Source organism: Zootoca vivipara, chromosome 16 (assembly GCF_965207765.1).
Source record: "Zootoca vivipara chromosome 16, rZooViv2.hap1.1, whole genome shotgun sequence".
Classification (NCBI taxonomy): domain Eukaryota; kingdom Metazoa; phylum Chordata; class Lepidosauria; order Squamata; family Lacertidae; genus Zootoca; species Zootoca vivipara.
In genome coordinates, this window is record NC_142599.1 from 24,686,501 (window position 1) to 24,713,768 (window position 27,268).

At 47.6% G+C, this 27,268-nt stretch overlaps 1 protein-coding gene across 1 annotated transcript; it reads left to right on the plus strand.

Moving 5' to 3' along the window:
* Positions 1-3,080: 3,080 nt before the first annotated feature.
* Positions 3,081-21,922, plus strand: LOC118076538 (arylacetamide deacetylase-like 4). The gene is made up of 4 exons (XM_035099376.3): positions 3,081-3,403; positions 4,164-4,377; positions 5,944-6,007; positions 19,631-21,922. Exons 1-4 carry the CDS (start codon positions 3,227-3,229, stop codon positions 20,409-20,411), a joined length of 1,236 nt encoding a protein of 411 aa, XP_034955267.3. The 5' UTR covers positions 3,081-3,226; the 3' UTR covers positions 20,412-21,922.
* The last annotated feature ends 5,346 nt before the right edge of the window (positions 21,923-27,268 follow it).

Below are 27,268 nucleotides of genomic sequence, written 5' to 3' on the forward strand. Positions count from 1 at the left end.
ATAGGAATTGGCTGAGACTTGTTTTTCTGCCTTTAGAGATTTCTGCTCCTCCCCCCCACCCTTCTCCTTTTTTGTACATGGGTGGGAGGATAACAATATTTTCTTGCCAGTGTGGAAGCTTCATATCCTGGGGCTGGAGGATTGGTGGAGCCCACAGTACCCTATGATGTGGGAGTGACATTGCCTCTAAGGGAACACATCCATGTCTCTCCCCTGCCTGCCGCTGGCTGGATTTTTGCTTTTGTGCAATTGGGGGGGGGGGGGAGAAAAAGCAGAGCTTCAAGGCTGTTCTGATGTGGTTGTTCTGATAGGTCACACAACACCCTTCTGGTTTACCCGAACCCCACTCACACGTAGGCCGTCTGCTGCTACTGTTTCGTTTCATTTGTTCAGATGGAGATATATTTTTCTCTTCCCGCTCTTTTCTTCTTTTACCACTAGTGAGTGATTTTAAGGCGAGGGAAGTAACATTGGTGTCATGGCCACTGAGCAGTCGTTAAGTGATGCTCCCCACCACCACTACTGTGGTAGGGTTGGCATATGTCCGAGAAAACCCAGACATCTCTTTTTAGGGGCCAACATGCCCATCTGAGCATTTTTAATATATATTTTAAAGGAAATGTCTGGTTTTTTGGGACTTGGGCGGCTTAGGCTCTGGAGGCTCTGTATGCCGTGGCTGATGCCAGCCTGAGCTGGGGAACAAGGTGCACAGGGGCAGTGGTGGCAGCCTCATGCGCCCGCACACCTCTTTCCCTGGCTCGGGCTGGCAGCAGCTCGAGCTGTCCTATTTTTTGCTCTTCAAGATACAGCAAACCGTGAGGGGCAGGATTTTGAGGGCTCGCTATTGGAAGTCTCCAGACCCAGCGAACAATCCATATTGCCTTCCCCAAGTGTCATGAGTGGGGCTTCTCAACCATGCTTAGGTACCCCTGCCTTCTGAGGTGTGTCATAGCTGTGATGGCTTTTCCTGTTGCTTCCGCCATTCTAGAACAAGATGGCCGCCCAGGAGGAGACAGGTCAGACTTCTTCTCTGACAGGGCTCTGTGTTCTGAGGCAGGGACTTCTCATTCACCCATTTATGCTACAGGTGGATGAGTAATGGTCAACTGAGTTTCTTCTTCTTCTCAAAGGTACACTCCAACATGTACCTTCTCAAAGGTACACTCCAACATTTACAAAGAGGTAAAGCACTCCCTCCCTCATAGAAAGGACAGAAGGGGGGGGTGTCCTCTTCACAGAAAGCCCATGAGGGAAAGAGTTGGCACCATCCAGGAGGCGTATGAGGAGATCATGGCTCCCCAGCATGGCCAGTACTCAAAGATGATGGGAGTTGTAGTTCAAGAACATCTAGGAACTCAAGGCTGAGACCCAAAGAACTCTGAGGGGCCCAAAGTTCTCCTCCCACCAAACCCTGAAATTGGAGAGCGATAGTAAAATAATCCCCTCTGATTCAAGCAAGGCCTGTCACAAGGGAGCTGTTCTTCTGTGCCCTTTCTCCCACAGTGATGTTGGCTTTCCTTCCTTGCCCTCATCACCTCCCCCCCCCCCGCATGGTGTGATGGCATTAGGTGCTGCCCTTCAGCATTATCTTGAGGACGAATTAACACTGACGACCTTCCATTTGGATTACTGCAATATGTTATGGATGGAGTTGAATTTGGAAATGGGCTGGAAACTTCAGTTGGTACCTGTCAGAGGGCCTGATATGGCTACTCTAGAGTAACGACTCCAGCATGGTCTTTTGAGGCTTTTATTAAGTGCTGATTATTTACAGTGTGCAGAGCGGTAAAAATGCATCCTTAAGGTGAGGTGTCAGAACCTCCGAATGGCGATTGGCGCGTTTTCTTCCAGCACCAAAGCTTTGGTAGACCCAACCTCTTCCCCCTACGTTTGCGTCGCAATTCGGGAGTTGGGGGGATTGGCCTCCCCCCCCCCGTGCGCCCAACTTCCTGTCCCACCTGAGGCATGGGCTCCACAACCTTGCCTGAGCCTCGGACACCACTTCCTGACTCTCCGCTGGAGGCAGAGCTCTCCTTACTCTCTCCAGTGCTTGGGGATGGGCTGGAACTTAAGATGGGAGGGACTTCCCTATATCCCTTGTCCCTCACAGTACCAATAACAACTGTTGGGGGAGAGAGAGAGAGAGAGAGAGAGAGAGAGAGAGAGAGAGAGAGAGAGAGAGAGAGAGAGAGAGAGAACCTGAGAATGTGTTCCACATCCACTGAGCTGTATCTAATTCAGAAGAGAATGGGCATGGCTAACTCAGGTCCATTAATTTCAAGGGGTCTACAGTGCCCTGAGTGCTCACTGGAAGGACAGATTGTGAAGCTGAGGCTCCAATACTTTGGCCACCTCATGAGAAGAGAAGAATCCTTGGAAAAGACCTTGATGTTGGGAAAGATGGAGGGAACTAGGAGAAGGGGACAACAGAGGACGAGATGGTTGGACAGTGTTCTCGAAGCTATGAACATGAGTTTGACCAAACTGCGGGAGGCAGTGCAAGACAGGAGTGCCTGGCGTGCTATGGTCCATGGGGTCACGAAGAGTCGGACACGACTAAACAACAACAACACTGCATATAACTTGTTTGGATAAACCCCATTGGATTTTGGCTCCCCTCTTCCTCTTTGTATCAATTCAGCAGGAGGCTATGAATGGGTCCAACAGCAGCAGAAGAAGAGGAAGCTTATATAAATAAATAAATGAACTATATAAACGGAAAATGGAGTTGTATGAGCAGCAAATTGATTTCTGCAAGAGCAATAGACTGGGTGGGATTGGCTCCCATTGGTGCCTGCACAGTGCCAAACCTCTTTCCTCACCACACTCTTCTGGCAAGTTGCAGTAACACTGCTGTTGAGAGGATGCCATTGCAGTGTCGTGCCAGCCAGCCCCTACCTGCATTGATGTGCTGTCCCTTTTAATTATCCCTAATAAGCTCCTCAATGATTTTGTGTGGGAGGGCAGGCGAACTCCTAGGCACGCCTTCCCTTGGGAGGAGAAGTTGGGCAAATCCACACCCACCAACATGTACTCAAACCCTGTGTGAGGAACACACAGTGCCTTTCAGGAATCCAGGATAGCTGCAATGTTTTTTTCTCAACTGATAACTATGTGGGTTGGCCTAGGGTGTTCTTTTCCACATGGCATAGATTGTTCTCTTATAGAAGCCACCAGTATTGGCTAAGGTGAAGTCCTTATCTCGGTCCCTCTGAGTTTAAGGGAAATGGCGTTTGGTGGAACTCTGTGGGTGCTGATATTATATACGACCGTTTTAATTCACTCCTTGCTGTTTGCATGGGGAGCTTATTATCGTCTTACCAGGACCCAACTGCCTCGAGGAATGAACGGCCGTGCACTAGTACTACTTAGCGATCTCATAGTGGGATATATCATTATATTGGTAAGTCTATTTTACATATATCACGGGCATGAAGGGATACCTCTCTAAAAAGGGCTGCAACGTTTGAAATATTTTAGTTTAAAGGAAAGGCGAGTAAGAGACGACATGATAGAAGTTTATAAAATTATACATAACGTGGAGGACGTGGATAGAGAAAAGTTTTCCTCCCTCTCTCATGACACTCTCATGAACATATTGGAGCTACGGAAGAGGCAGCGATGTCTACCAAGTTGAACAGCTTTCAAAGAGGATTAAGCCATGGCTGGTCATAGCTCTAGAGATGGAGACAGCAATGCTTCTGAACACCAGTTCCTGGAAAACATAGGAAGGGAGAGGGCTCCTGTGATTGGGTCATGTATGTGGGTTTCCCATTGGCCACTGTGAGATACTGGACTAGATGGGCCATCGTCCTAATCCACCAGGCTCTGCTTAGGTTCTTATCCACTCCAATGTATTTATTCTGAGTAGTACTCGCACTGAATACCACCCATTCCGTATGATTCTTAAGGACTACAACAACAAGAAACATACAAGGAAAGGGGACAGGGGCTTCTGTGCTGCTCAGGGTAAACCATTGTCCATCCAAAGAGGAAGGAAAGGATATACAGTCGCTTCATATGTCTGGGTTCCATCCCACAGCCAATAGACATATGAGAGAGAGAGAGAGAGAGAGAGAGAGAGAGAGAGAGAGAAGGGAGAGAGAGAGAGATGAAAATTATCTAATGCTGATTATAAATGTTAAATGTTTTGGATTAAACAGGCCATATTTGTGGAAAAACTGGGCATCGGCCATAGATATTCCATAATGAGATCCTTGCGCAGGTTCTCACTATTAATGGAGGACTCAGACTTGATAATAAAGGACCTGGTTTTCGATGGGGTGCCGGTGAGGGTGTTCTGGCCCAGGACACTTGCTGGGAACAGGAAAGGAATCATCTTCCTTCATCCAGGTGCTGGACTATTTGGAAGCATCCGTAAGTTCTGTGAATTGTTTTTGAAATGGTTCACTATGTGCTTTGAGGAGAATCTGGGGTGCTGCTGCAATGCAAAGTTCCTGAAATGTTTGCTATGGAGGGATGGAGGTGGTTTCTGCTACCCCCATGTTGTTGTTGTTGTTGTTGTTGTTGTTGTTGTTGTTGTTGTTGTTGTTGTTTTCAGTGCTTTTTCCCTTAAAAAATTGTTAGGGGTACTCTCATTTTGACTAAAGAAAATCACCATTTTATAGTTCAAATCGGGAGAAATACATACATTAAATGGATAAAAGTACAAAGATTCACAAAAATGTTTAGGGGGTATGCATACCCCTGTGTACCCCCAGAAAAAAAACACCACTGATTATATTTCTTTTTCTATACCACCTTGCATGCCATAATAAGAAACAATAACAAACCACCTCCAACAGACAGTTTAAAAGAACGTAGATTGTTTGATTAGCCAAAGGTCTGAGAGAAGAGGAATGCTTTTGCCTGGCACCTAAACATATGTAATAAAGGTGCCAAGTGAGTCTCCCTGGGAACAGCATTCCACAAATGGGGAGCCACCACAGAAAAGGCCCCTTCTTGTGTTGCTGCCCTCTGGGCCTCTCACACAGGAGGCACTTGAAGAAGGGCCTCAGATGATGATTTATAATGGGTTCAATCCAACGTAGATTTTCCAGTGGGGATCCACAATCAAGTATATATATATACCATATATACTTGAGTATAAGCCTACTTTTTCAGCACCAAAAATGTGCTGAAAAAGCCGCCCTCGGCTTATATTCGAGTGAGGCTGGTGGCAGCAGAGAAAGGCACAGGACCGGGGGTTCGGAGAAGCGCTGTGCTGCGGCTGTCCAAACCCCCGTCCTATGCCTGCTCTGTGCGAGGTGGCGGGGAGGGAGAAGCGGCGAGGAAGGGATCCTTCCTCGCTGCTTCTCCCCCCCACCCCGCTGCCGGCAGCTGGGAAAGGCATAGGATGGTATTTATTTTTATTTTTGAAATTTACCAGTAGCTGCTGCATTTCCCACCCTCGGCTTATACTTGAGTCAATAAGGTTTCCCAGTTTTTTTGATGCCTCGGCTTATATTCGGGTCGGCTTATACTTGAGTGCAGTGGTACCTCTACTTACGAATAACTCTATTTACGAATGTTTCTACTTACGAATGGAGCTCCGTCCGCCATCTTGGATGCGGTTTAGATAGGGTTTTTTCTACTTACGAATTTTTAGATAGGGTTGCTTCGACTTACGAATTTTTTCTCCCAATGCATTCCTATGGGATTCGACTTACTTTTTTTTTTTTTACTTACGAATGTGCGTTCGGAACGCATTAAATTCATAAGTAGAGGTACCACTGTATATACGGGTACATTTTATGACCTAAAAAAATTAATTACCATGCCAAAATTAATCATATCTGTTAATTTCAGCAGGTTTACTTTCAGTAGGAGTAATATTGGATTCAACTCACAGTGATTTCAGTGTGAATGACCAAGGAATTTTGTAATGCAGTGTAACAAATAACTGCTCATAGCAGGTTGTGTGTGATGTGTGCTTTTTTACAGAAGTCTCTGAAAGGCCCTGCCGTTCCTTTGCCAAGCTATCTGATTCAGTGGTTGTAAGTGTTGAGTAAGTATCTTCATGCTCGTTCTATCAGAAAAAAGAGCAAATCCCCATAGTTTGCAACCCTTTCTCACACACGAGCCCAGAGAAAATCTGACAAAGCTTTAAACATAGTGATTTTGACAACCTGTGGAATGGGTGTTCATTTTTGTATTTAGATTTTTATGCCTTGGGGCCCAATCCCCCTAAGCATAAGAGCTCAGCTGCAGGCCCAGCATCCTGTTCTCACAGTGGCCAACCAGATGCCCCGATGTGAAGCCTACAAGCAAGGTGCAAGTCTGAAATCGTCCCCGGCCATGCCCCCAAGCAACCTGATTGGCTGCCTGGCAACCTGATGTGGCTGGGGTCTCCCCCAGCGGGACACGACACACAACCCTGCCCCAACGCTGAGGGGAGTAGCTAGGTGACCGGACTGCAACCTGGCCCCACCAGGAAGTGGACCTGATTTCTCATCCCCCTGACCAAGAAACTCAGGGAGATCCTGAGATGAAAAATCAAATCAAGGAAGCATTCAAAAGATAGAAGTTTATAATGGCATGGGGAAAATGGCTAGGTCAGGCATAGGCAAACTCGGCCCGCCAAATGCTTTATTATTATTATTATTATTATTATTTATAACGATTTATTAAATTTTCCAATTAAACACATTTAAAGACATTAAACAAAACAAACAAACATTCATAACAACACAATACATACATCACTCTTTTTACTCTTCTCACAATCTTCTATTAAAAATGCTCCGCCGAGCTTGACTTCCCTCCCTCCCCTCAATAGGTTTTCTAATCAGTTCTTATCTCGCAGTTCCTTTATATCTACTCCTTAAAGTCAATTCGTAGGATTTATTTCAAGCCTGCAAGTGTCTTTAAGCTTCTACAGTTCTTTTCCATATAGTCCACAAATTTACTCCAGTCTCTTAGAAACCTTGTTTCCCTCTGGTTTCGAATCCTGCTAGTCAGTCTCGCTAATTCTGCATAGTCCATCATCTTTGTCTGCCACTCTCCAATTGTCGGTAAGTCCTGAGTCTTCCATTTTGGGGCTAATAATGTCCTCGCCGCGGTTGTCGCATACAGAAATAAAGTGTCACAGTGACCGGATAGGACTACTTCAGAGTAACGACTCTGCACCGCTCTGCATTTTATCTTTTTATTTGTGTTACGTATTTACAGTGCTAAAGGTGGAGCTATTTACAGAGACACATCTTCTCAGCTTGAATCAGTACCTCCGAATGGCGTTTGGCGCGTCTTGCGCCAGCATAACAACTTGGGGAGCCCCATCCTCTTCCCCCGACGCTTTCTGCGAAGTTCCGGAGTTGGGGGGATGGGTCTCCCCCCCTTTCTTCCTCCTTCCTGTCCCACCTGGGACGCTGGCTCTTCTACCCTGCCAGAGCCTTGGACCCCACTTCCTGTTTCCCCACTTGAGCTGGAGCTTTCCCTGCTCTCAGTCATGCTCTGGGCTGGGCTGGAACTCAGGAGGGGAGGGGCTTCGCGATACCCCTTGCCCCTCACATCCATCCCCCTCCCAGGCCCCCCTTCCTCCCTCCCGAGAGGCTGCACGGGTGTCGGTGGTGACTGAAAGCCTAAAAACTCCGTGCTGTCCGAGCCGGTTGGTGTGAACACCTCCCCCCAGTTCCCTTGGCCCCCTCCTTCCTCCTGGGAAGAGGGAAAGCCCCAAAAGTCCGTGGCCTCAGAGCTGGTGGGGGTGAAAATCTGCTGCCAGTCCACCTCTTCTCCTGACTGAGTGGACCTCGGAGATACCCACATCTCCTCCTCCGTGTCCTCAAACTCTGCTTCCCATCTCCATGGTGAACTGCTTTCCCCCTCCTGTGCTTCCTCCTCCTCCCCCTCCCTTTCCATGTGCCAGGGCTTGGGCCTGTGTGGGAAGAGGGCGTGGAATTCTTCCACTAAGAATTCCTCCTGTATCTGGGTGGCTGGGACCCATTCATTTTGGGATGGCGGGGCGTCCTCCCATGCCATAAGGTACTCCAGGCCCCCAACCCCCTTCGTGAATCAAGGATGGCCGTTGCTTCATTGAGTGGCTCCCTGCCTCCTCTCTCCCCCCCCTCCCCCGGGGGTCTGTGCGCTGCCTCGGAACCTGCTACTTTCCCTGTACGGAGACAGCAGCGATCTATGAAACACTGGGTGCACCCTCATGTCCTCTGGCAGTGCCAGCCTGAATGCCACCGGGTTGACCTGCTGCGTGACCGTGAAGGGGCCCAACCTTCTGGGTGCCAGCTTCTTGCACCTCCCTCTGGTGGGAAGGCCCTCCGAGGACAACCAAACCTTGTCCCCCACCCTGATGACCTCCCCCGGTCGCCTGTGGCGATCTGCCCCCTTCTTGTACGCTTCCTTGGCCCTCTCCAAGTGTTCTCTGAGCTGCTGGTGCACCGTCTCCAGCTCCTCTGCCCAATCCTCTGCCTGCGGGCCCTCCTCCTCCTCCTCCTCCCCCTCCCTCTCCGGGAAAGATCGGAGGTCGCGCCCGTAGTTGGCCTTAAAGGGCGACACCCCTGTGGAGACGTGCACCGCATTGTTGTAGGCAAATTCTGCCAGTGGCAGGCGATCCACCCAGTCCGTTTGCCTCTGGCTGACATAGCATCTCAGGTACTGCTGCAGAATGGCGTTGACCCTCTCCGCCTGTCCATTGGTCTGCGGGTGCCGAGCCGTCGACAAGCTGACCTCCACCTGCAGGAGGTTCATGAGCCGCCTCCAGAACCTGGAAACAAATTGGTGGCCTCTATCCGAAATAACTCTTAAAGGTAATCCATGCAGTCTGAATACGTGGTCAACAAACAGTTTGGCTGTCTCTTCTGCAGAGACCGCCCTGGCACACGGTATAAAATGGCACATTTTGGACATAAGGTCCACCACCACCAACACTGCGGTCTTGCCCCTGGACGACGGCAGGTCTGTGATGAAGTCCATTGACACTACTTCCCACGGCCTGTGCTAATGGCTAATGGCTCCAGCAACCCTGCTGGTGCTGCTCTGACTACCTTTGCTCGCTGGCAGGTGTCACAGCCCCTTACATAGTCCCGAACATCTTCCCGCACCCCTGGCCACCAGAAGTGTCTCATGACTAGGTGAGTGGTTTTGTCCCTTCCAAAATGACCCGCCGTCGGGTTGTCGTGCATCTGCTTGAGGACCTTACCTCTGAGCTGGTTGGTGGGCAGGTACAGGGCTCCTCTGTAAAAAAGCAACCCCCTCCTTTCCGCAAAGTCTTTTGCCTGCTCCCTCCCCCCTCGCAGCTCTCTGAAGATGCGGGTGGCAAACTCATCTGCTGCCGTCAGTGCTGTGAGTTCTGCCTCGCTCACCACTGCTGCTCCGCAGGACCATGCTGATGGGGGGAAAATGTGTCGGGGTGCAGGTGGCAACTCCTCCTCCATGTACTCTGGCTTGCGGGAGAGGGCATCCGCCCTGACGTTCTGCTCTCCCGGTATGTAGTGGATGGAGAAGTTGAAGTGCGAGAAGAACTCTGCCCACCGTATCTGCCGCTGGTTGAGCACCCTGGCCGTTCTCCAGAACTCCAGGTTCTTGTGGTCCGTGCACACCTGAATGGGGTGCTTGGCACCCACTAGGAAGTGTCTCCAATGCTGGAACGCAGCGTGGATCGCGAGAAGTTCCTTATCAAACACCGTGTAGTTGCGTTCTGGCTGTGTCAGCTTTCTGGAGAAGAAGGCACAGGGTCTCCACTCTCTGTTGGCATCCAGTTGCAGCAAAATGGCGCCCAAAGCCCTGTCTGAAGCATCTGTCTCCACGCGTAGGGGCGCATCCTGCACCACGTGGAACAAGTTCTGGTCAGAGGCGAACACCCTCTTGAGGCTTTCAAACGCTGCTTGCGCCTCTGGTGTCCATCTGAACTTCTGCTTGCCTCTCAGGCAGTCCGTGATGGGAGCCGTAACGCGAGAGAAGTTCTTGATGAACTTCCTGTAGAAGTTGGCGAAGCCCAGTAGGCGTTGGGCATCCTTGCGCGTCCTGGGGCTGTGCCAGTCCAGGATGGCCTGCACCTTGTCCTTGTCCATCGCTAGCCCCTTGTCTGACAGCTTGTAGCCCAGGAAGTCCACCTCTTTGGTGTGAAACTTGCACTTCTCTAGCTTCACATACAGGTGGTTCTCCTTTAGGCGCTGCAACACCTCCCTGACATCCTTCACATGCTGCTCGGGGTCATTGGAGTATATAAGGATGTCATCTAGGAAGACCAAGCAGTTCTTGAAGAGGAGGGACCCCAGGACGTGGTGCATGAAGGCCTGGAAGCATGCTGAGCCCCCTTGCAAACCGAAGGGCATCACCAGATATTCAAAAGAGCCCAGAGGCGTGAACATCGTGGTCTTCCACTCATCGCCTTCCCGGATCCTGATCAAGTTGTACGCCCCCCTCAGGTGGAGCTTGGTGAAGATCTTGCCCCTGCGTGCCGCTGTCAGCAGATCATCCACTCTGGGCATAGGGAAAGCCACCGGTTCCGTCATGCTGTTGAGGCGTCTGAAATCCACCACCAGGCGGCGCTGTTGTGTGTCTTTCTTGTCCACCCAGAAGACCGGGCTGCCCCCTGCTGCCTTGCTTTCTCTGATGAACCCCCGCTTGAGGTTCTTGTCGATGAACGCCCGCAGGTCCTCCAGTTCCTGATCTGACATGGAGTACAGCTTGGCTGGGGGTAGCGCGGCCCCTGGCACCAGGTTGATCTGACAGTCAAACGACCTGTGCGGGGGTAGGTGGTCGGATTCCGCTTCACTGAAGACCACCTGCAGGTCCCAGTATGGCTTGGGTATCGCCTCACCCCCCTTGACGTGCATGGTGGCCACCGTGGCTATTGGCGGCCCCTCCCTTGGTTGGTGCTGCATGCAATGTTCCAGACAAAAGTCTGATCCAAACGTGATGCATCTCTGGTGCCAACTGATGGAGGGGTCATGGCGCGCCAGCCAGCTCATGCCCAAGACGATGGGGGGGTCTGAAATGGTGGTGACGTTGAATGCCAGTGTCTCAGAGTGCCGTCCCACCGTCATTCTCATGGGGGGGGGGTCTGGTGGGTGATGGCCCCTCCCAGCAACTCCCTGCCATCAATGGTGGAGACGTGCAGGGGAAAATCCAGCTGCAGAAGTTGGATCTGGTGCGCTTCTGCAAAGTTTCTCGAAAAGAAGTTGGCCGACGCCCCCGAATCGATTAACGCGAGGACCGTCAGGGGATACCCATTAGGGAGTGTTAGCGTCACTTCTAGAACCACCCCTGCTCTGGGGGGGGGTGGGCTGGCGCTGCTCCTCGCTGTGCGGGTGGGTGGGCTGGGGCTGTTGTTTGCCGATTGCGCCTGGCTGCTGCCCCTTGTCTCCTGCAGCCAGGCTGTCTCGTTTCCCTGCTGTGGTGCTGCGTCAGTGGGGGAGGGCACAACCGTTCCCGCCTTTCCTTGCCACTCCCTGCGATGTGGGCAGTCTCTGACGAGATGCTGAGGGGAGTTGCAGAGAAAGCAATTCCCGCCTCTTCCCTCCTTGCGTCTTGGCGCCGCTGGGGTTTGAAAAGCCCGCGCGTGCGCGCTATCAATTTGCATGGGTTCCTGGTCTTGGCTCACCCCTGGCATGGCGTGAGATGGCTGTTGGGGGAGTGGCTTCTCCTGCGACCGTGGGAACCAAGCCCGCTTTGCGCGCGTTGCTTGCTTGTCGTTCCACCGGGATTCCTGTCTCACCCCCACCGCCAGAGCCGCTTTGCTCAGCTGATCCATATTACTGGGCTTTGGACCTCTCGAGAGCTCATCTTTCACATCCTCATTCAACCCCAGGTAGAATGCCGCTTCCATCGGAGGCGAGTGCAGTTCCCACCCCAGTCTGTGCACCAGCATGGTGAATCTTGACCAATATTCACGAACTGTCATTGTTCTTTGTCTTAAATTATGCAGTTCCTCTTTGGTCTGGTCCAAATGGCTATCAGCCGCATACATGGTTTTTAAAGCCTCCAAAAATAGTTTGACATCCTTCATGCAAGGATTTTTTGTCGCGATTAACGGTCTCAGCCACTCCCTGGCTCCCCCGGTAAGGTGTTCCACAATAAACGCTACTCTGTGCGCATCATCAGGGAACTCATTATTGTGCAGCTCAAGAGCATACACGATCTCAGTCTCAAAGCCATGATATGCCCTCGGGTCTCCATTGAACTTGCTTACTAGGGTCCCTGCTCTCCTTCCCGGCAGCACTTGGAGCTGGGCACCCCCTCCTCCCTTGGCTTTCTCTGCATCCAACTTGTTTTGGAGGTCCACCGCTACTGCCCTTAACTGCTGCTCTTTCTCCTGAAGCGCTCTCACCTGTTCAGCAAGGTTGTGCCTGTCCTCTTTGACTTTCTCCGTTTCTTGTTTAGCTGCCTTTAATTCCCCCTGTGCCTGCAACGCCAGTGCCTGCAGGTCCTGCTGGGCTTTCTCCACGATCTGCCGCCATTTCTCTGCTTCTGGCGTTGTCATCCCGGCAACTCCAAAGTAGCCCCAGAAAGGATTCGGAGGTAGCTGTCACAGTGACCGGATAGGACTACTTCAGAGTAACGACTCTGCACCGCTCTGCATTTTATCTTTTTATTTGTGTTACGTATTTACAGTGCTAAAGGTGGAGCTATTTACAGAGACACATCTTCTCAGCTTGAATCAGTACCTCCGAATGGCGTTTGGCGCGTCTTGTGCCAGCATAACAACTTGGGGAGCCCCATCCTCTTCCCCCGACGCTTTCTGCGAAGTTCCGGAGTTGGGGGGATGGGTCTCCCCCCCTTTCTTCCTCCTTCCTGTCCCACCTGGGACGCTGGCTCTTCTACCCTGCCAGAGCCTTGGACCCCACTCCCTGTTTCCCCACTTGAGCTGGAGCTTTCCCTGCTCTCAGTCGTGCTCTGGGCTGGGCTGGAACTCAGGAGGGGAGGGGCTTCGCGATACCCCTTGCCCCTCACATAAAGTATTGTCCTCCTTGGTTATCTCTTGACCTATCATTCCTAACAAAAATGCTTCTGGTTTTTTGGGAAAGGTATATTTAAAAATCTTTTTCAGTTCAGTTCAGTTCACATTTCCACCACATATGATAAAAATCCCCTTCCTTTTCATTGCATTTCCAGCATGTTCTATTGCTCATTCTATACATTTTAGCTAATTTCACTGGGGTTAAATGCCATCTATACATCATCTTCCAAACATTCTCTTTCAAGGCGGTACATGCTGTAAATTTTAATATTTGATTCCATAATTTCAACCACGCATCATATTCAATATTATGCCCCAAATCTTTTGCCCATTTTATCATTACCTCTTTTGTCAATTCATCTTTAGTATACCATTCTAACAACAAATTATACATTTTAGACAACAATTTTGTTCTGCCTTCTAGCAACTCCATTTGAAATTTGGACCTTCTCTCCTCAAAACCAATCTTTTTATCTTTTGAAAATATATCATTTATTTGGTGGTATTGCAACCAACTCGTCAAAAGGACTTTGACCTCTTCATAGGGTTTTAATTTCCAACCTTGTTCAGATTTTCTTAAAAGTTCCTCATATGTTGGTCTCTCCCCTTCCATATTCACCTTTTTTACTGTAATTACCTCCATTGGTGAAATCCACCATGGGGTCTTGGTCTCTAACAGCACTTTGTTTCTTTCCCATACTTCAAATAACGATCTTCTTATCACATGATTCGTAAATCCTTTGTGGGTTTTTTTCTTGTCATACCAAAGATATGAGTGCCAACCAGCTCTGTTGTCGAATCCTTCCAGATCTAATAAATCCGTATTTCCCAATGTTATCCAATCTTTTATCCAACAGAGACAAGACGCTTCAAAGTATATTCTCAAGTCTGGAATGGAGAATCCGCCTCTTTCTTTCCTATCGACTAAAATTTTATATTTTATTCTTGGCTTCTTTCCCTGCCAGACAAATCTTTGTAAATCTTTTTGCCATTCTTTGAATTGTCCTGTCCCCTTTATAATAGGTATTGTTTGAAACAAGAATAACATTTTGGGTAGTACGTTCATCTTTATTGCTGCTATTCTGCCAAGGAACGACAACTTCCTTCTATTCCATATTTCTAAATCTTTCTTTATTTCTTTCCATACCGGTTCATAATTATCATTAAACAAATTTATATTTTTTGCTGTCATCCATATTCCAAGATACTGTACCTTTTTTACGATTGCAATACCATGTCTTTGCTGCAATTCTTCCTTCTCTTCCTTATCCAGATTTTTTATCATCATTTTCGTTTTTTGTTTATTCAATTTAAATCCCGCCAATTGTCCGAATTCTTCAATTACTTCTATCACTTCTGCAACACTTTCTTTAGGGTTTTCTAATGTCAATACTAAATCATCTGCGAATGCTTTTAACTTAAATTCGTTCGCACCTACTTTAATTCCTTTAATTGTTTGAACTTCTCTGATTCTATTTAATAACACTTCCAGGACCGTGATGAACAATAACGGTGACAATGGACATCCTTGTCTAGTCCCTTTTGTAATTTCAAAATAATCTGTTAATACATTATTTATTATCAGTTTTGCTCTTTGTTCCGAATATATTGCTTCTATCCCTTTCAGGAAAGATCCCCCTACTTTCATCTGTTCCAGGTTCTTCTTCATAAACTGCCAAGATATATTATCAAAAGCTTTCTCTGCATCAATAAACATCAATGCCGCAGGTTTATCTATTCTAACCTCCAAATATTCTATCACATCTATAATATGTCTTACATTATCTTTTAATTGTCGGTTAAGTAGAAATCCTGCTTGGTCCTTATGAATCAATTCTTTCAATATCTCTTTCAATCTTGTTGCCATTATATCTGCAAAGAGCTTATAATCATTATTCAATAGCGAAATTGGTCTGTAATTTTTCACATCTAAACCATCTGAGCCTGGTTTCGGTATCAGTGTTATATAGGCTTCTTTCCAAGTATTTGGGGTCTTTCCTCCTCTGAATATTTTATTCATTACTTCCACTAAAACAGGTATCAACTGTCCATTCAATACTTTATAATATTTTGCTGATAGTCCATCCGGGCCTGGTGCTTTTCCTTGCTTCATTTTCTTTATCGCATTCTGAACTTCTTGTGCAGTTATTGAGGCGTTTAATTTATTCTTCTCCCTTTCTGTAATTTGCTTTAATTTATATTTGATTTATACGCGTCCCTTTTACGAAGGAACCTTCCTGGTATTTATTTAAAGATGATTATGGGTCTTCCTCCAATGATCAATTTGTTAGTAAAACTTAATCTCAATATCTCATTTCTCATTTCTCAATTCCATTGAATTGAAAATCACCAAACAATCTCCTGGAGCTTTTCTTGCCTTGGCCTTGGCTGACTTTACTCTAATCCTAAATGCAGTAACAATGGAATTGCTCACTTCTTCATCTGTTTTTTCCATCCATTTCGCCAATTCTGCGGTGATTCTCGCTTTAATATCTTCATCCTGCTCCTCTGGTATACCTCTTAATTTCAGAATTAATTGCTTTTGCTTCATCTCCATCATCGCCAAATTGTCCAGCATCTGTTCATGTGCCTTATCTAATTTATCAACTTTTTCTTTCACTTTATCCGATTCTTTCTTGACATCTCTGATTTCCTTCTGGTTTTTCTTCACCGCCTCATCAGTTACTTTGGATCTCACTGATAAGTCTTTTATTTTGTTGTGAGTTCACCCACTGCTCCTTCAACTTTCTCAAATTTTTTGTCTAATGTATCTTGTACTTCCCCTAATTTCTTCTCCATACGTTATTCATTTTGTCTTAATTCATCTTTAATTTTCTGCCATAAAGCATCTAGGTCCCTGACTTCTTCTTGTTTTGATCCTCTTCTCTCTGTTGGTGTTGCCAGTCCTTTTTTCCCATCTTTGCCATCCCTTCCTGCCATTTTTGCTTCAAATTATGCCTGTAATTATAATCTTAAACTCTAGGGGGCGCTCTTAATTCAAATACCACAAATTTAAATGGGTGTAATACCAAAATGTCCTCTAAGTGGAGCTCTAATACCACAATTTTAAATGGGTGTAATACCAAAACGTCCTCCAGGTGGCGCTCTAATACAGTTTTTCAAACAGACATGCAGTATTATATTTTCCCCACTGGGTGGCGCCTGATATCCCTCTCCCCCCCTCTCTCAGTACTTTTCCGTTTACCACTCAGTCAATGAACAGATATGATTTTTGTCTATTTTTCTATTTTCTAGTTTCTCTTTCGCCTTCAGCCACTTGCTGGCCTAATCCACCACGATACCTGTAAAAAAGAAGCCAAGTCCCGCAACTCTTCAGCCTCTTAATGGCCTAATCCAATTTTTAAGGGGAAAATTTAGATCTTGTCGCCAAAGCCAAAGCAAACCAAAGCCAGGTCCCCACGGAAGAAATCAGGAGTCGAAAGTAAACCACAACAATTATAATAATAAAAAGGAAAAAGAAACGCATCAAAAAGAGAGTAACAAAAAGAGACTGCGCTTAATGGGGCTAGTGGTCTTCTCCCCTTCGTGCCCGCAGCTCGATCCCTTCCTCGGCTCTTAACGATAACAGGGGCGTAGCCAGGATCAAAACTAGGGGGGGGCAAGCCATGGTCGTTCAGGGGCGGGGCCAAGGCACGGAAGGGAGGGGCCACGAAGTGGGCGGGGCTAAAGGGCCAGCGGGCCTGATGACATCGTGGCGGTGGCAGCAGCGGCCACCTTGTGCTTCTGGGGCTGGCAGCGTTGGCGGCTACCCTGCTTGGCTGGAGAGGACGGGAGGGTCGGGCAGGCGAGAGGGGGTGGCAGGGCGGGCGAGGGCGAGGCAAGACACGGCCGCAGCCACGATGGCTCCGAGGCGTTGCTGTATATCAGCATAATATTTCAACCATGGTTCAAGCCCCACCTTAGGAAAAAAATCCTGCATTGCAGGGGGTTGGACTAGATGACCCTTGTGGTCCCTTCCGACTACAATTCTATGATTCTATTGATATATTACCATAGCATATGCATCATTCTGCTTTCTTGAATTGTCCTACTCCTAGGCATAGCATCCAACTCCTAGAGGCCTAGGTGCCCCCCCCCAATTCCTGGTAAATACCATATTTGAAAGAGTCATCCCCCCATGTTGATGGGCTTTCTATGTGGGGCTTATCTGCCCCCCCCCCGTATTTTATTAAGGATGGAAGAGGGAGGGAAGGAAGGAAGAAATAGAGAGAGAGGTAACTCATATTTGTGGGTGCCTCTGGATGACGCTGTGATGCTGGAACTCTGCAGCAAGAGGACAGGAGGGTCGGGCAGGCGAGAGGGGGTGGAAGGGTGGGCGAGGGCGAGGCAAGACACGGCCGCAGCCACGACGGCTCCGAGGCGTTGCTGCATATCAGCATAATATTTCAACCATGGTTCAAGCCCCACCTTAGGAAAAAAATCCTGCATTGCAGCGGGTTGGACTAGATGACCCTTGTGGTCCCTTCCGACTACAATTCTACGATTCTATTGATATATTACCATACCATATGCATCGTTCTGCTTTCTTGAATTGTCCTACTCCTAGGCATAGCAGCCAACTCCTAGAGGACTAGGTGCCTCCCCCCCCCCAATTACTGGTAAATACCGTATTTGAAAGAGTCATCCCCCCATGTTGATGGGCTTTCTATGTGGGGCTTATCTGCCCCCCCGTATTTTATTAAGGATGGAAGAGGGAGGGAAGGAAGGAAGAAATAGAGAGAGGGATAACTCATATTTGTGGGTGCCTCTGGGTGACGCTGTGATGCTGGAACTCTGCATGTACAGGAGCCTTGTAAGCAGCTTTCTCTCTGCTTGATTTACAGCAGGCACGTCCAACAGGTAGATTGTGATCTACCAGTAGATCACTGGATGTCTGTGGTAGATCACTGGTAGGTCACTGGCACCCCTAAAAAAAGCTCACCCAAAATTTTCCTCCTCCCTCAAAAAAGTTGAACTATGACCTGAAGCCCTAAACAAAAATGGGCCTCCCTCCCTCCTAAAAGAAGCTCAACAAGTTTGACCTAAACCCCAAAAAACAGAGCTTCCCTTCCTTTAAAAAAAACTCAACAGCTTTGACCTGAACCCCCCAAAAGGGGGTAGATCACCCCCAGTTTTAAACTCTGAGTAGATCAGAGTCTCTTGGGAGGTGGCCACCCCTGATTTACAGTATACAGATGCAGGAGGAGGGGCAGACTGGAACACCAATGCTTTTTATAAACATCACTGTCTGTCAAAGCTACAGCCCCCCCTTTCTTATTCACTTCTTTTTAGCCTTGCAGAGCCACCTTAGTCAAATTGAATCCTCTGAGTCTGCACCCTCATTAAATCGCCAATAGAACTCTTAATGCTCCTGAATGCTCATTAACAACTCCCACTTAAGAACAATAGGGTGAAATGGTCAGCTATCGAATCTTGCCTGGGGATATATGCGCCATTGTCTTAACTGCTTAACTACTGGTAGCCACTTTGCTTTATTTATTTGATGTGTTTTTGTTACTGCTGTGTCCGTCCCCGTCCCCCCCAGCAAGCGGAGACTTAGCTGCTCTTGCTAAAGCAAAGCCCTTTCCACTTCAGTTTTTGGAAGGGAAAAGTGCTGGTTATGGTCTGTAAAATACATTAATTTTTTGCTTCTAGGGGGGGCAGCTGCCCCCTCCTGCCCCCCCTGCCTACGCCCATGAACGATAAAAAGCCAGGGTGCAGGAGAGCACGCTGGGCGCCGCTGGGTGCCACGACCCTCAGGGTAACCCCCCCTGAGGTTTAGGAGGTCCGCAGAGCCTTTGCGGTACCTCCGTGCGCCCCAAAAAGCTCGGGATTCCCCGAGAGGCTATCCCGCGCTCCTTAAGATGTCCACGGTGAACCGGAAGAACTCGGCCCGCCAAATGCTTTGGGACTACAACTCCCCTGATCCCTAGTTAACAGGACCAGTGGTCAGGGATGATGAGAATTGTAGTCCCAAAACATCTGGAGGGCCGAGTTTGCCTATGCCTGGGCTAGGGCAAAGTTGTTTTTATCCCTCTCTCATAATACTGGAACATGTGGACATGCAATGAAGCTGAAAGCTGTAAGTTTCAGATAAAAGAAAGTACTCCTTCATAAAGTTCAAAGTTAAGCTATAGAACTCCCTCCTACAGGAGGCAGGGATAACCTCCTACTTGGATGACTTTCAGAAAGGTTTAAGCAACTTCAGAGTATAAGGCTACCAGTGGCTTCTAGCCATGATGGCTATAGTCTTTCTCTACGGTCAGAATAAGACTTGCTGGAAATTGCAGGAGGGAAGACTGCTCTTGTACTCATGTCCAGCTTGGGGATTTTCTCCAGTGATTGACCCCTGGCCACTGAGAACAGGATGAGGAACTAGAATATTCAGGTGGAAAACCTCAGGTACAGAGGCTGAATGCTGCACTCCAGGACTTTCCATTTCCCTCTCTGAACTCACCCCAGACCCCTCAACATTGCCCCTCTTTTGCACCCTCCTTGAGTGGCATCTGCCTGGCTGGAATGTGTGGCTGTGTGCAGGAGCCAGCCTACTTGTCGAATGGGAAAGTTTGCATTTGCTTTCCATTTTGGTCTCTGGGCCCCAGAATGTTTCACAGAAAGGAATGTGGCCCTAAAGGTGAAAAGGATTTCCAATTCAAGGGGACATGCCAAATGCGATCCAGGAAAATGTTGAATGTTGATGATATCTTATTTTCTCTTTAGTTTTCGTTTAGCTCCTGAGCATCCGTATCCAGTCCCAGTTCTGGACAGTTTAACTGCTGTAATACACTTTCTGAAAAATGCCAAGGAATATGGAGTGGACCCCAGCCGTATTGCCATTGTTGGGGAGAGTAGCGGAGGCACTTTTGCTACTGCCATTTGTCAAGAACTGGTGACCAGAGAGGACCTCCCAAGAGTGCGAGCTCAGGTCCTCATTTACCCATTCCTCCAAGGAATGGACTTCAATTTGCCATCCTATCAGCAAAACCATTCAATTCCTCCCTTGTTCCGGAAAAGAGCTGCCAAATTTGGTTTTGCATATCTCACTGGGAAGACAATCAATGTACCAGTAGATGGAATTCTGAAAGGCGCCCATGTCCCTCCTGTTTTGAGAGAGAAATACAAAAAATGGATCAGTGCTGATAACATTCCAGAAGAATTTAAAGCTAGAGGTTATGTTCCTGTAGCGCCTGCTCCATTTTCAGAAGACCTTTATGAACAAGTTAAAAGAGGCACTGAGACAATGTTTTGCCCCCTTATAGCAGAGGACGACATAATCCACCAGCTCCCAGAGACTTTCATTCTAACCTGTGAGTATGATGTTCTCCGGGATGATGGGCTGTTGTACAAGAAGCGTCTAGAGGACAACGGTGTGCCAGTGACATATCATCATCTTCTAGATGGATTGCATGGAATATTGGGCCTTGTTGGTTTGGGGCCACTTGAATTTCCGAGCTCAAAGAAATGTATGCAGCATGTAGTAGAGTTCTTAAAAGGTTTATAGAAATGAATGACCTTCTTTGTCTTCCAATGGCAGTCTTCCACTTCTGTGGGGGGGAATTTTATTCCTCATTGTGCCAATCCCAAAGTAAAAAGAAAAACTCCCCCTATTATCAAGAGCAGCCCCTCCCTGAGCAGCGAAGGAAGCACAGGCTCGGGGGAGGCTAGTCAGGACACGGAGAAAGAGTGCCAGGGCTCAGGCAGGATGAAAGAGCCCAGACTCCACAGGCGGGAAGAGAGAGAAGGGGAAAAGGGGGAGAGGGAAAACATGGAACACAGACCCTTTCCTCTGGTTCCAGAATTACGAAAGAGAAGAAAGGGGAGGAGATTCAGTGTCCCGCGACTTTTATGTCGGGGGCGTTCGTGCCGGGGGGCACTTCCGGATTCTGCATCAGAGTAAGAAGACATGTTTTTACACCTAGCTCACTGTAAATAGAGGCACCAATAAACACATTGTGGAAAAGTGACATGAGGAGTGTCGTTACTCTAGAGTAGTCGCAAGAATCCCCTGACAGGAACCAATAGTGTTTGTAAACCGAGGTACCACTGTAGAGTGATCCCACATGTGCCTGTTCAGGCCAGATGTGTACAACTGAAAGCAGACTAGGATCTACTAAAGTGGATGAAGGACTGACAAGGTATGGTTCTGCTGTCCAGTCCCAATCTTGGTCCCCACAGCCATTGCCACCACTGAGCAAAGTTTCCCTATCATTTTCAAGGACAGCTCCATGTAAAACACATTGAGGTAATCCAAATGGGAGGTGACCAGTGTTGATTTTGACAGGAACGTACCGGTAATGCCGCAGGCAGTAGCGGAGGAAGGGGGCGGGCTGCCCTGGGTGCTCAAGTGGCGCCATTGGCAAACTGCCCGGAGGCGCATGTATGCTGCTATGTACTACACATGCACGGTGCTGCTACGCACTGCGCATGCACTGCCAGGCAGTTTGCCCCGACACCCCGCCCTGGGTGCCGGTTAGCCTTCCTTTGCCCCTGGCCGCAGGACAGCATCTTCTGGTTGAGAGTCTTAAGTGTAGCTTAGGGAATGGAAAGTAAACATCACAGCAAGGGAAAAGACACAGAAGAAGAGCTCCCTTGTGTGACTGACAGGCTCACTTGAATCAGAGGGAATTATCTTACCCGCTCTCTCCAATTTCAGTGTTTGGTGGAAGGAAAGCTTTGTAAGTGTCCAAGCCAGAACTGTAGCTAAGAGGCATCTAGGTTTCTGCCCCGGGTGAAGCCTCCAGAGGGGAGCCATTGAGGCTTCCAGCATGTCTGGGCTTCAGCTGAAGAAGGCTCATCTACAATGCAATGTAGGGAAATGGAGAGCTGGAGACTCTGGAGATGCTGCGTGACTCTCACCAGCAAAGCAGAAGATAGGATCCCCTGTGGGTTTGCTACACTGTGAGAAAGAAATTACGGAGTGTTAAATAGTGGGAAAGAAGGATGAAGACACAGCTCTAAAAACAACCAGCTCTTTATACTAGTTCTGAGTCCCAGACTGAACAGTAGCTTAGCCCAGTGTTTCTCAACCTTTTTTGGGCCACGGCACACTTGTTCCGTGAAAAAAATCACGAGGCACACCACCATTTAAAAAGTTAAAAAAATTAACTCTGTGCCGCCCTATATTATAATTATGACTGTAAGAAACACTTGCCAAATATTGCTTTCCGGCGGGTCAGCGCTGCCGAGTTCTTAAAAGATCCGGGTTTCTGATCCACCCCACCCGACCCCGCCGTCCCGTATCTTACCCTGTGCGTGTTCTCGGACTTGTGAGAGGACGATTTGGTCTTCATGCCTCCGTGAATTAGCAACAAACTACCTTTTGAATGATGGAGATTGAATATTTTAAAAGTAGCTACTTGAAGTCCGCTCGATTTTCCAATAAAGAGACACACGTGCGGCACTATTAGCTGCTGGGGGCTGCCATCTTGGCTAAAGGATTCTGGGATGATCCTGTCACGTGAGGCATGGGGAAAATGGAAATAATGAAAGCTGATTGGTCCCGTGGAAACTAGAAGGGGCGAAGAAATAGGACGCCCAGGGAGGTGGAGTTTGCAGCTGCAAAATCGCCCTTCTCGTCGCCGCACGTCGCGGCACACCAGCCAGCGTCTTGCGGCACACTAGTGTGCTGCGGAACAGCGGTTGAGAAACGCTGGCTTAGCCGACTGGCTTATATACCGGTAGTACTCAGTAACTTGCAACAGTAACAAACTTCCCCTAGCTACCCAATCTGTGAACAGCACTCTCAATCCTTCATTTGCATGTTGTGGACCTGAGTGAGAACTGCAGCCACAGTGGGCAGGGTAAGAACTGCAGCCACGGTGGCCAGAAGGAGTACTGCAGTTAACTTAATACAGTGATGGGCAACCTTTTGAGCTTGGTGTGTCAAAATTCGCCAAAAAACCGAGCATAACTCGGGTGGTGTGTCACTTCAAGAGAAAAAAACATAATTTCATTATATTTATAGTTTAAATAACAATAATGTATAATTGTAATATATAACTGTATTTAATAAACCAAAAACTAATTATTTAATCAAACCAAACCAAAAACCCCTTATTTATCACAAAGTGCCCAGAGTTGTTGAGCTTTTTGGGGGGAGCTGCTGCCCAAAGTTTTGGAGGTTTTTTGGGGTGTGTGTGCAAAAGTTGCTTTGCCTTTGGGGGGTGCCCCAAAGCTGCTGCGCTTTTTTGGGGGGAAAGAGAACAGAAATAAATGACGAATAATACCTTTGCTGGAACTAACACACAGCACTAACATAGTCTGCCAAAGCGCCAAAAAAACCAGCACAGAACAGGTTAAAAATGAACGCTGTTACACCCAATCATCGTCTGCCAAAGCGCCAGAAAAACAGCACAGAAAGGGTTAAAAAACCAATCTCTGGCTACCAGCAACAACAACAACAAAAAAGGATCCGTGTGAGGAGGAGCGGGGAACAAATTGGGGGGGGGGAGAGACAACAACAGCGCGAATGGGCCGATGGGGCGCGTGCCAGCAGTGAGGGCTCTGCGTGTCGCATCTGACACGTGTGTTATGGGTTCGCCATCACTGACTTAATACATACCGGTAACACCCATTTTGGACCTGAGTGAGAACTGCAGCCACGTTGGCCAGAAGGAGTACTGCATTTAACTTAATACATAACACTGAGGGACGGAGGGAGGGGCGGGAAGCTGAGGAAGAGAATCAGTGGGACTAGATTATCCTTGGGGTCCCTTCCAACTCTACAATTCTATTATTCTATGATTCCCTTCAGAACTTTGAATGTGTTTAAATAGCTAAGGTCGAGTCATTTTACATGATCTACACACAGGGAAGTAAGGGGTGGGAGAGCATTTTTCAAGCTCTGGTCAACCCGGCTGCATTAGGATTATATTGGAAGGGGCTACTTTAGACACACAAAAAGCATTTCTTCACCTTACATGAAACCTAAAATGACTAGTAAAATTACCTAGTAAAATGACTAGTAAAACCTAAAAGGACTAGTAAAATCATTTACTAAAATGAGTAATCAAACAAAAATAAAATTGAAAGGAATCTTGTTAGATACAAACGATACATCATTTTATAAATATATATATAGTCAACGTGTTTTGACTTTACATAATTTTGGCTTTACATGCTATCCCTGGGACGCAACTCCTGCGTAAGTTGAGAGTCGCCTGTACTGGGTAGGTGGTGGTTGATGGGAGTTGCAGTCCAAGAAATCTGGAGGGAACTAGGCTGGCAAAGGTGGTCTCAGAGAAGGAGCTCCAACTCTCCGTTTAGCCATCGTTTGCCTTCTTGATCCAGTCTCCCAATTCCAGCAGTGGCCTGCCAGGTGCCTTGGCGCAAGGCAGAAAGGCAACATGCAACCCTCCTCTTTTGTGCCTCCCTAGCATCCAGAGGTGCATAGTTTCTAAACACGGAGGTTCTGTTCTTCGGTATCATGGCTAATGGCTGTTGATTCCACCATAAATGTCATCAGAAGTGCCCTGCTGGATCACTCCAAAGCCCCAACCTTTGGACTGAATGTCTCCAGGTGCTGCGGTCGTCTGCAAGGGATTCCCACATGGCCCACCTTCATGTTGTCAGCCTTCATGTCATGTTTGCAGACATCTTTATAATGCAGAGTAGGTCAGCCAACAGGCCTGCTGCCTGAATATACCTTCCTGTAAAGCACATCTTTGGGGATCCCACGATCTTCCATTCTATGTACACAGAATGACCAAGCCAGTATAGACGTTGCTGAGACAGAACTGCGAACATGCTGGGAATTTGGGCTTGGGAGATGACAGCTTTGTTTGAGACTCTGTTCTCCCAAGTGATGCCCAAAATCTTCCTGACGCAGCATGTGTGGATGGCACTGAGGTGTCATTTTTGGCAGATGTAAGTTGCCCACATCTCAACAGCGTGCTCAGCACACAAGCCTGGTAGACTTTCATTGGTCATTAGCATTGCATTCTTCCATACTTTTTTGGACAGGCAACCCATTGCCATGGCTGCCTTGCCAATACGTTTGTCCAGCTCAGCATCAATGGGGAGCTTGGGGCTATGGTGGAGCCTAGCTAGACAAAATTGTCTCCCACCTCAAGCATGTGGATACCAGCGCTGAAGCGTGGAGTGCTGGCAACATTCTCACCTAGGATGTTGGTCTTCATCAGGCCGATGTTAAGGCTGAACTCCATGCAGGCTTGGGCAAAACAGTTGATGAGACTCAGTAGAGCATCCTTGGAGTGCGCTGTCAAGGCTGCAATATATTGGACAGTGCCACACATGTTGTCTTGTAAGGACGCAGTGTAAAGAGTCAATCAATCAAAATACTTTATTCGACCGATAGTCCGAAAGAAAAACAATTCTCAATAGACATATAAAAATATAAAACTGAAAACATCAGAGGGATACATAAATGAAGTATGACCGTGCTACTGAACGTCCTACAGGTAACCCACATCAAGGCATTCGATTATACGTTTCTGACACTTGAGCGCCAGGAAGAGGAATTTAGCCACCGAGAAGGTTATTTTCCCAGTGGGCTTGTTTAGCAAATATGCTGCCTGCCGTTCTCTTAGTCGGGAACTAAACTGAGATAAATATGGGTGTGGCAATACCACATTGAAACAAAGACAAAGGACACAGAGATTCAACCAGCAAATCTCTGGGAGGGAAAGTGCGACTCTCTTTCCCTTCGCCAGATCTTTTTATTACAATATCAAAAGGTTACAAAGATTCAAATCATCCAATAGAATTCATCCTAAGTTCTAAAACCCCTCCCAGGTTTCCTCCCACCTTGAATCTGATACTGTTGGGAAGATCTGGAACTAACACCAAGATGCTAAAAAGACTTCCTGGACTTCAAAGAGACTACATCTAAAGACAGGAAAGGGGCCAGGAATTCTTGCAGAGATTAGCACTGTCATGGTAGAAAACAGGTTTGTCAGCTTTTCAAAGGCCAACAGGAAAGAAAGAAGATTAACAGATGCCCTTTCACCCAGATCTGCTGAGCCAAATGTTTTACAGTCAGGCACGAAACAAATGGCAACAAATGCCTGTTTCTTGCACCCCAGACTGAAACGTGCTTGCCAGGTAGAGGATCATGGAGTGTACACACATCCCACAGGATATACACTAAGAAGCCACACATTTCATAACCCAGGCGGGAGTAGTCTGTTCAGGTTAGAGCCACCAGCTCAAAAAACATCCTCCTCAAACCACACATAAAGTCATGAATGCATGATTCCCAATATAATCCCTGAGATGCAGTCACTACATGATCCCTACATATGGGGTTATAAGATATTGCCTTAAATCATTATAAAAGGGACAACTCAGTAAAATGTGTTCTGTGGATCCTACCGTGCACAATGGCACGTTCTCTGAGTAAAGAGTCCTTTTCAAGCAATGTGAAGAGTGCTTTTTGCCTGGTAGAGTCAATGACCTTTGCCAGGTCTATGAAGGCAATGTACAAGAAGCATCTCTGCTCTCGGCATTTCTCCTGCAGCTGATGCTGTAAGAAAATTATGTCAAAGCCACACTGTGATTCGGGATAGATCCCTTCACCAACTGACTACAATCTGTTGAGAACTACACCCTATTGAGAACTATTGCTGCACCGAAAGGGGTTTGGACTAGATGATCCTCTAGATGGCCCCATCAAACCCTTGAATTCTGTAATTCTAGGATTCTACATGGGCAAAGGCTTTCCCCACAGTACTCAGCAGGGAGATTCCATGGCAGTTGTTACAGTCATGGTGGTGTCAGGCTTCAGGAAATCGGCTTCCTCCCCTGTGGCCGTAAATGAGCAGATCAAATGAAAGGGAATTCTTACCAGTTAGTGTCTTTAATAAACACAGTGAAATACAAAAGAAAATGTCTACCCAGAATGGCGGTGCTTCCAATTAAGGCTTACGCCCCCTCCGTCCCTATTAATCTACGTCACACTTTTTTTAAAAAAAACAATCCAAATATTATGAGTTTTGGGCGGACTTCCCATGCTCCAAGGTCGGGTGTGTGTGTCTGATAATCTCATACTTCTACTGCTTTCATAGTCATTTCCGATAGTTCCCATAAGTCATTCTGATGTTAATCCTTCATTGTTTTCAACAGCCTCTGAGTTCATCCAACAAGCGAGTTAAATCAAAACAGTGTATTTCTGTGTGGGTTTTGTGTCCTTTTATCCTTTTTTTCGGCTAGGGCATTCCAACCAAGATGCCCTTCTGTAGGTTCACAGCATCTCTTCATAAACTGGTGTTTCTGCCAAGTCAGTCCAAAAATCTTCCCACTACAGGCAGTTGCCAAATCCACTCAGTACAGATAAAATCAAATCAAGGCTTCTGCCCAGCACTTTTCTAGCCGTCTTCCATGGCACCAAGCTGGAAGTCC

Coding starts and splice junctions, on each gene's coding strand:
- LOC118076538 (XM_035099376.3), top strand. CDS start 3,227: ATGGCGTTTGGTGGAACTCTGTGGGTGCTGATATTATATACGACCGTT. Junction 3,404..4,163: donor TGGGATATATCATTATATTG/GTAAGTCTATTT, acceptor TGGATTAAACAG/GCCATATTTGTGGAAAAACT. Junction 6,008..19,630: donor TCAGTGGTTGTAAGTGTTGA/GTAAGTATCTTC, acceptor TTTTCTCTTTAG/TTTTCGTTTAGCTCCTGAGC.